At 31.2% G+C, this 10358-nt stretch overlaps 1 protein-coding gene across 2 annotated transcripts; it reads left to right on the top strand.

Annotated features, from left to right (window-relative positions):
* Positions 7-3223, top strand: LOC107608816 (pentatricopeptide repeat-containing protein At5g64320, mitochondrial). Of its 2 annotated transcripts, XM_016310552.2 has the most exons (3): positions 7-2135; positions 2270-2664; positions 2882-3223. In XM_016310552.2, the coding sequence occupies exons 1-2, from the start codon at positions 300-302 to the stop codon at positions 2309-2311; spliced, it is 1878 nt and encodes a 625-aa protein (XP_016166038.1). In that variant the 5' UTR covers positions 7-299; the 3' UTR covers positions 2312-2664; positions 2882-3223. The 2 variants fall into 2 exon arrangements, with proteins under 2 accessions (XP_016166038.1, XP_016166037.1); XM_016310551.2 differs by having other exon boundaries at positions 7-2664.

Genomic DNA, 10358 nt, shown 5'->3' with positions numbered 1-10358 from the left:
TCCCAAATTGAGTAACAGATTGGAGATGAGATAGAGACGCAAGGACAATTTCAGCTACGAATTTGAGTGTTTGCCAATTAGGTCTTAGTTAAGGTTTTAAATTCGAGTCTTGTAAATAGAGGGGAAAAAAAGAACTCAATGCAGTCACAGTCGCAGTTTCACGAAAAGAAGTATGCAGTGTCTGTAGAAGGCACAGCCATAGCTCCGACGAGAAGCTTCTAGAACCGTCGACGAAACACTCTATTCCTTTCACTGGGTCAGTTTCTTTCTTCCATTTTTTCCTTCAATCTTTAATCTTCATGTTGAAATCATTCAAATCTTCAACAATCCATGTGCATAGAACAATATTGTTTTCCGTCAAAATCGCATCTTTCCCACTCTGCACCACCACCACCACTACACTTGGAGCAAAAAAGGATCAATTTTGGGATAGTGCAGAAGAAGAGAGTAGTGACAATGAATGGGAGAGGTTACTCAAACCGTTTGGCCTCAAACAACTTCGTAGTTCACTTTCCCCAATTAGCCCTTCCCAGCTTTGCAAATTGCTTTTGCTTCCACTTGACATTCCAACTACAATGGAGTTGTTTGAAAAAGCTGGTTCACAAAATGGTTATTCCCACTCCTTTGATGTGTACTGCATTTTGATTGATAAACTTGGTTCTAATGGGGACTTCAAAACTATAGATTTGTTGTTGAAGCAAATGAAGGATGAGGGTATTGTGTTTAAGGAATCAATCTTTATCATGATCATGAGGTATTATGGGAAAGCTGGGTTGCCGGGCCAGGCGACTCGACTTTTGTTGGATATGTGGGGTGTTTATGATTGTGAACCTAGTTTTAAGTCCTACAATGTTGTGCTGGAGATTCTGGTTGCCGGGAATTGTCCTAAGGTAGCGCCGAATGTGTTTTATGACATGCTGAATAGGGGTGTTTCACCAACTGTTTCTACATTTGGGGTGGTGATGAAGGCATTGTGTATGATTAATGAGGTTGATTCAGCTTGCTCACTTCTAAAGGACATGATGAAGCATGGTTGTGTTCCGAATTCGATCATCTACCAGACTCTAATTCATACTCTTTCGCAGAATAATAGAGTGAACGAGGCGATGAAGCTCTTGGAGGAAATGTTTCTGATGGGTTGCGAACCTGATGTGCAGACTTTCAATGATGTTATTTATGGCCTCTGCCGGGCCAGCAGGATTCATGAGGCAGCAAAGTTGCTTGATCGAATGCTGCTTCGCGGTTTCAGTGCAGATGAACTGACTTATGGTTTTTTGATTAATGGATTGTGCAGGACGGGACACGTTGATGAAGCAAGGGCCTTGTTGAATAAAATTCCTAACCTGAATGCTGTTCACTATAATACATTAATAAATGGCTATGTTGCTAGGGGACGGTTTGACGAAGCAAAGGATCTTTTGTACAATAACATGGTAATTTCAGGCTACAAACCCGATGGCTTCACGTTTAATATAATGATTGATGGGTTTTGCAAGAAGGGGCGGCTGGTCTCGGCTCTTGAATTCTTACATGAGATGGTAACAAAAGGTTTTGAGCCCTGCGTGGTCACATACACTATATTGATAAATGGTTTCTGCAAGCAAGGTCGATTAGATGAAGCTGTGGAAGTCGTGAATGCCATGTGGGCTAAAGGTCTCAGTTTAAACACAGTGGGATACAATTGCCTGATAAGTGCTGTGTGTAAAGATGGGAGGACTGAAGAAGCTCTACAATTGTTTGGTGAGATGTCAAGCAAAGGATGTAAACCTGACATTTATACATTTAATTCTTTAATATTTGGAATGTGCAACGATGACAAGATGGAAGAGGCTCTGCGCTTGTATCGTGACATGTTCATGGAGGGTGTTATTGCCAACACTGTGACATACAACACATTGATTCATGCATTTATTAGGAGAGGCGCAATTCAACAAGCATTTAAGCTTGTTGATGAGATGATATTTCGAGGGTGCCCTCTCGACAATATTACATATACGACACTTATTAAAGCTCTATGTATGGCCGGGGAAGTAGAAAAAGGATTGGCATTTTTTGAAGAAATGCTTGGGAAAGGGATATTTCCTGATACCAACTGTTGCAATATTCTGATCAATGCCTTTTGTAGAATCGGAAAGGTAAACGATGCTCTTCAATTTCTTCGGGATATGATTCATCGTGGTTTGATTCCTGATATAGTCACTTATAACTGTCTGATCAATGGTCTTTGTAAGATGGGTCATCTTCAGGAAGCTTTGAACCTTTTTAACAGGTTACAAGCCGAAGGAATGCGTCCCGATGCTATCACGTATAACACACTTGTCAGTAGATACTGCTACGAGGGATTGTTTAATGAAGCATGTTTGATGATGTATAAAGGTGTGGATAACGGGTTCGTGCCCAATGAAATCACCTGGTACATATTGCTAAATTATTTTGCAAGAGTTTTAAGGGGAGTAGGACCTTCTTCTAGGGTTGATATGGGCTATGCAAGTTGGGGATAAACCCTCTCATTTGCTGGTTGATCTCATTTGATTTGTCTGTTGGCATGATGAATACCAGATTATACTGGTAGTCCATTTGAATCAATTGATTTTTCTCATGTGAAACTAGAATCTCAACAATTTTTTTCTGTTCAGCACCAGTTCTCAATCTCCAATTGTACAGGTACAGTTTTTCTTATGCTTCTATTGATTTGGAAAATACATGCATTCCAATGCAATGAATGCCCCATTGGTGGAAATTCTTAAGAAAAATCACCTTCCCATCTTTTGTCACTATTTTCACAGGCATTATGATACTTCTAAAATTTCTAATACCCTTTGCTGTTTAGCCTGTGTGCTTCACTTTTGAAGTATTTGTTCTTATTAATGCTTTTCTTCAGATCTTATGTATAAAGCAAGAGGGACATGGATGCTGAAGAGGGGTGAGGATGTGCTTGTGCTTGTGCAATTAAGATGATAATATGTGCATTATCATCATCTGCTGGCTCTCATTATGTTACAATAACTCATGCAAATAGAAAAAGAATGTAATATACCTAGATTTGTAAATATTGCTAGTCAGTTTATACTATTGTAACATTATTTATTTTGTGTTTTGGCATCTATCTGAGATTGCAGAATATTGCTCTCATTGTGTATGTTACTGTTACTGGAACAACTGAGCTGACATCAAAATTTGCATTCCACATTTGTAAAAGAAAAAAAATTATTTTTGTGTTCAATTTGCATACCATTTGTGGTTCTTTTTCCTCTTTCTTCACTTTTTTTTTTGGCGTTTAACACCAAAAGTGGACTCATAATACGATTGTTCTTGTTTATTATAACAATCCGAGTTTTTAAAATTAAATTTTATACTTTGAATTTAAAAATAAAATTTAATTTAATTATGACTTATTCTATTATTTTAAATTATCTATCAGAAACTATATTAATACTATTATTATTATTATTATTATTATTATTATTATTATTATTGTTCAAAAAGAAAAAAAATGGCCGAAGGATATTATTATACATATAAGCCACTATATATATTTATTATATATCTATATAAGAAACAAATAAAGATTTGTTATATATATATATATATATATATCTATTCACTTATAATAATTCATTATCATCATTATAGGGGGAACGTGGCTTGTAACCCTTTAATACATATAACCATTCCCTTAATCATGAAACGTGGCTTTAATGCAATATGTATATATCCAACCTTGACACCTAACGCAACCTTAACCACCACAAATCACTATTATCCTTAATCTTCTTCATTTCTTCTCATTCATAACCGAAACCATAAGAAAATGAAAGAAAGGCCGTGAGAGAAAGAGATTGAGAAACCATGGAACCTGAATTTCTGACTTCGATTTCTTGCGATTTGTAACTCCAATAAAAAATTTAATTTGGTAAAAGTGTTTGTATCTTCCTCCTTTACGTATTGGCGTCATTTTTGTTTGGTGGAAGCTGACGGTGACGTAGCTCCTCTTCCCTTTGAATTCAACCAACTGGAGTTCTAGAAGGCACAAATGATTTCTGACGTTTTCTTTTTCATCAGCTCGGTCAAAAAGCTCTTCCGGAATTTTCGTTGACTTTGATTTCATACGGATATAGGGGATTTTGTTTTGAAATTAACTGTTTTTAAAATTTTGATTTAGGTAGGGGATTTTGTTTTGAAATTAACTGTTTTTAAACTATGAATGCCATGGAAGTCTAGTGGGTATTTGTAAATAATTAATAATTGTTTGAAATGACTAAATGATGAGTTTGAGTTGTGTTTGTGACTGAATTTTGATGAATATGTATTTGATTTCTTGATTGAAAAGAGGTTGAAAATGGTTCAGTTGGGACCCGAAAAAGGGTGGCTAACCCCGAGTTTTAGGGAAAGTGCTGCCGAAATTTTATAAAAATCTGAGGTTTTATTTGAAAAATTATTTTAAAAAGATTTGGTTTTGGAAAATTAAATTATTTGAGATTTATTTAATTGAGAAAAAGGTGTATTCTATTTTTAAAACTAGATTTATTAAGAAAAACATAATGTTTTAAACCCAATATTTTAAGGAGAGATTTTGTTTTAAGTAAAGATTTGAGCTCGGTTTATTAAGAAAAGGAATCTCTGCCACAGGAGAGCAGAGAACAAGGATTTAAAGAATATATTAATTAATGAAGTGTCTGCCACAGGAGAGCAGATGTGACATTGTTTGGGCCTTAGTGCCAAATGTAAAGTGGGGACGCCCACACATTGAGAACTGTTTTCCAGATGTACGCTTATTGATTTGGAAAGTCACACTGATGCGGCCTAGCCGTACGACTTAAAGTCACACTGATGCGGCCTGGCCGTACGACTTATAAGCACACTGATGCATCTGGAAAACCATATCTGGGACTCGTGCCCGGGTAATGTCGGGAGCGAGTAGGCAACCGACACATGAGCTCATGGCCTGCGTTAGGGATAGACATGTATCATGTTGTTTGCACATACATTTGCATTTGATTGGGCTTACTTGTTTTATTACTTTGTGATTGTATTGTTTGTCTTGTTGTGACTTGCTTGTACATTGAATTGAATCTCTTGCTTGTACTATTTGTTTGTGAGTGTATTAAAGTGATTACGAGTTGACATTTGACTGATGATTAACTATGTGGCTGAGAGACAGAAAATGTGACTAGTTTTATATTTAAAATTTGTTTTGAGTTTAAAAATTTAAAGAAAAGTAATTATTTATCTAAAGTAGCAGTAAAAGTATTTTCAAAGGGTTAACAAAATAGTTTTACTAAGTAAGTTAATTATTTGCATTAAATTCATTACTTTTACGGCATTCTCATTCCCTACTGAGAACGTGTGGTTTGTTCTCACCCCAAAATCTTCCACCCTTTCAGTGACACAGGTTCGGAGATTCAATAAGAAGCTGCAGACGATTAGTAAATTTACTTGTGATTCCTGTTGTTTTTATAGAGTTCCCTCGTCCTTGTTGCTTCAGGGTTTTTATTTTATCCAGAGGGATAGGTATTGTATTTGAGTTTTATATTGGATTCATTTGTATAGCATTTATTATTATTAATAATTGTGTGATTTTAATTACTACAAATAATTTTCTGGTATTTTCTTATAAACTGAAACGCGATATCGACGTAAAGGCTCAGTATTAAATAGATAATATAGGAAATCAGGTCCGTAACGCCTTACTTGTGGTACGATCATGACGTGCTAAAAGTTAGGGTGTTACATTTATTCTCTAGTAACAAATTTATGGAGATGAGATCCAATAGCCAAATCAATAATGTTCCGCATAAGTTATATTAGCAACCAAGTTATTTATATACACGTACACGTTCTTTTTTGTGTCTCTGTTGTTTCTTTTTTTTCTTGTATATTGCTGTTGCTACTGCCTTTTTTTATTATGATATTTTCCTCCTTTTTCTTCATCTTTCTCTTGTTATTATTGTTATCATCACCATTACCATCTCTTCTTCCTTTTTTTCTCATTTGAATTTATTCTCCTCTTTTCTTTTTCTTTTTTTATATTATCTTCAGCATTGTTATATTTAAATTTTTACATATGTAAGATTTTAATCCAATAAATGTGCATTCAAGTCTAATTGAAAAATAATGCTCTTAAAAGAAGTAAGAGCAAAAAAAAAAGGAATAAGAAAATGCAATTTTAAAGAAGAGATTTCTGGTTTTTGTAGCAATATTTTAGTGTTAAAATTAAAAAATTTTGGTGTTTTTTTTTTTTGTTTCTGATGAGAATTCAATCTAATAAGTGTGAATCTACATTCATTCGACTAAATAAAATTTTAATATAGTACAAACATGTTTATTCAAGTAATTTTGGTATTATCTTGTGATTTTTTAGTATACAATTTATTTTTTACATTCATTCAATTAAATAAGATTGTACATGTTCATTCAAGTCTAATATAAGAAGCAATACTCTTAAAAAACATAAAAATAACAATTCAAAACTCTTCCTCCTCATCTTCTCCTTATTTTTTGTTATCTTAATCATTATGATTACTTAGCAATATTAGAACATCTAATTAGAATATTCCTTTTCATTATCTTTTTAGTAAGTAGAAGAAAAAAAGAAACTTTCATTGAAGTATAAGAAGTATAAAAAAACATTAAGAAGATATTTCTGTGTTTGTGGTAAAATTTTGATGTCAAAATTAAGAAGTTTTTGAATTTTTATAGTAACATTATGGTGTTAAAATTAAAAAATTTCGGTGTCAAAAGTAAAGAAATTTTTTTTAGCAAGAATTCAATCCAATAAATGTGAACCTACATCTATTCAACTAAATAAGATCATAATATAGTACAAACATATTCATTCATGTAATTTTGGTGCTATTTTGTGATCTTTTAGTGTGCAGTTTACTTTTTAGATTTATTTAATTAAATAAGATTGTAATACATGTTTATTCAAGTCTAACATAAGAAGTAATACTTCTAAAAATCACCAGAAAAATGAAGAGAAAAAGAAAAAAAATGTAGCAACTGCATGCAAAGAAGAAAAAAGAAGAAAAAGGAACGCGAAGAAGAAGGAGCGCAAAAAGAAAAAAGAATATAAAAAAGAAGAAGCGCGCGATGTCACTCTGAAAGTTGGAGCGTGTCTATACATTCTCATTAATGAAACTGGCTTTTATTAGGTTTAAAAACTAACTTGGTTACACTTGATTGTCAAAAAAATTTGGATGTATAACGAGACGGTAGCCAAATTTATAAATAGAATAAAAAAATATATATTAGTTAATATTAATTTTTTGTCTAAATTGGCTATCAATAAATAATAAACTCTTAAAGATGTTAAAAAATTATTCTAATAAAAGCTTTATTTGTGTATCAATTATTTTTTTAGAATTTAATTTTGATGTGTAAAATACACATACATCTAATTATGTAACACTACATTAATAAAAATAATTATCTTTTATATTAACAGCGTAAATAGTCATTCAAAAAAATAATATAATTATACGATAATATAAAATATTTTATATTATTAGTGCATCAAAATTTAACTCTATTTTTTATTATTGAATTTTTTTAACCCATCTTAACTCAGCAAGTTAACGATTAATTTATCGCGAATCAAAATTATATCTAAAAATCTGTCGTTTACTGCATGCATAAGAAAGAATTCAAATTCCTACCGTTACTTAAGCAAATTAGTCCCTAAATCAACTCAAATTAATTTTATTGATTCTTATTGATATCTAATCTAATTTTTATAAACTTAGTTATAAATGATCTTGAAACTTTGTAATAAAAAAAATTGTTTTACTTTTTTCGTGTTTTGCAATTACCAAAAAATTGTTTCATCCTTAAATTATCTCCTAAACTTTAACGTTAGGATAATCATTTTCACACCTAATAAATTGAACATCTAGTTATTATTAACTATGCATAAATAAATCGAATAAAAAGAAATAACCATCCAATTAAAAATAATGAACATAATCATGTGCATACTTATTGAATTAAATATCCTAATTTCTATATCTTAATTGTTCACCTTATTTAATATTCTCATTGTCTATTTATACTTTTCCAAAGTTAAATGAGCCACGAATCCCAAAGTGGGTAACAGATTCGAAGAAGAGATAGAGACATAAAGACAATTTCAGCTACGAATTTGAGTGTTTGCCAATTAGGTCTTAGTTAAGGTTTTAAATTCGAGTCTTGTAAATAACAATTCAAAAGTAGAAGAAAAAAAAGAAATTTTTATTGAAGTATACGAAGTATAAGAAGACATTAAGAAGACATTTTTAAATTTTTATAGTAACATTATGGTGTTAAAATTAAAAAAATTTGGTGTCAAAAGTAAGAAATTTCGGTTTTTTTTTTTTTTCAGCAAGAATTCAATCTAATAAATATGAACCTACATCCATTCAACTAAATAAGATCGTAATATAGTACAAACATGTTCATTCATGTAATTTTGGTGCTATTTTGTGATCTTTTAGTCTGTAGTTTATTTTTTAGATTTATTTAATTAAATAAGATTGTAATATATGTTTATTCAAGTCTAATATGAGAAACAATATTTCTAAAAATCATCAGAAAAATGAAGAGGAAAAGAAAAGAAAAATGTAACAACAGCTGCATGCAAAGAAGAAAAAGGAACGCGAAGAAGGAGGAGCGCAAAAAGAAAAAAGAATACGAAGAAGAAGAAGCATGTCACACTGAGAGTTGGAGCGTATCTATACGTTTTCATTAATAAAATTGATTTTTATTAGATTTAAAAACTAACTTTATTACATTTGATTGTCAAAAAAATTTGGATATATAACGAGACGGTAGTCAAATTTATAAGTAGAACAAGTTTAATCACCCGTGCCATGCACGTGATAAGATTGAAATTATAATTTTAAGTTGTTATGTTAAATTTCATTTTAATTATAATAATTTAATTAATAAAAGAATAACTTGTATGCGTTGTTTTTCTTTTCTTAATATAGTGTTAATTGTATTAACTATAAAATAGTTATTTAATCTACTTTTTTCAATAAATCAGGCATATATACTCAATATGACCATAAATAATCTAGTAATACTCAATATGATTTTATAAGTTCTCCTTTTTCGGTTAAGAGTCCAATAACATCTAATTTAAAAAAAAAAGACGATGACTCTTTCTTAAAGGTTATTCTACACACATGTGTAGTCGGAAGATAAATTCCGCTTGATTCCTCAATCAGAAAATTTGAGAAGACATAAACTTTCCCCTCTATCAGATCATTCTTAAACATCTTTGCCAAATAATTCTTCACTGAACAATGGATTTTATCACAATGTAAAATAAATTAAAAAAAAGACTATTAGCACTTACAACTCTGTTAAATCGCACTGTGGTTGATTCCTCTAAGAGTTTACTCACGAAATAAAGTTAAAATGTCAACAGTAAATATATATAAACTGGACCTAGCATCACTCGAAGAAATCATGTAGAATAATCAACCTACCTTATCATCCATGAGAACCATTTCTAGATAAGCTGTCTTACTCTTGTCAAATTTGGATGGAACTTTCCATAACCTTATAATCGAATATTTTCGGGCAGACGTAAAAAGCATGGAGGGGATGGAACTTGAACTTGCCCTATAAAGTTTCGTGGATGCAATTCCTCAATCAAAAATCGAGCTCCTCCCAAGAAATCTAACTTTAACCACATTCCATTGGGTTGGTCATAATAGGTGAGTAGATCCAACCATTCTTCGGTAAAGTAGAGACTATTGCCTCTTCTTTGAACGCTTACATCCATGTAGTTGGAACTCGAATCAGTGAAGACAACTTGATGAGGTATTTCATTGATGTGATGTATTGTAAATGATTGTGGCAAAAGACAATCGAACTGGAACATTAGACGATAAGAATAACTTAGAGTAACAACAAATAAAAAATTATCAAAATAATTATAATGAAGATATGTTGCTAAATTAGTATAATTATATATTATTCATTTAGTATTAATTATAATATAATTACAATAAAATAATTTAGAATAGAAAAAAATTTTATTTGTTTTGGAGAGAAAACGGAGGCATGAGAGATCGACACGTCACCTTTAGTAGCGGAGGAAAAACCCAATTTTAGTATATTAAGTAGATATTGTTTTAAAATTTAATCATTTTTATTCTCACCGTTAAAAATAAAAACAATAATTATAGAAAGATTTATTTATCGAGAGAAATATATGGGACTAATGCTTTTAGTATAAAAAGAAGGAAGTTAGTTAATATTAGTTTACATATCAGACCGATACAAAAAAATATCAGTTAATATTAATTTTTTTTGTCTAAATTAGCTATTAATAAATAATAAGCTCTTAAGACGTCAAAAAATTATTATAA

This window comes from Arachis ipaensis, chromosome B07 (genome assembly GCF_000816755.2).
Source record: "Arachis ipaensis cultivar K30076 chromosome B07, Araip1.1, whole genome shotgun sequence".
NCBI classification, from domain to species: Eukaryota; Viridiplantae; Streptophyta; class Magnoliopsida; order Fabales; family Fabaceae; genus Arachis; species Arachis ipaensis.
This window is presented reverse-complemented; position numbering and strand designations above follow the sequence as displayed.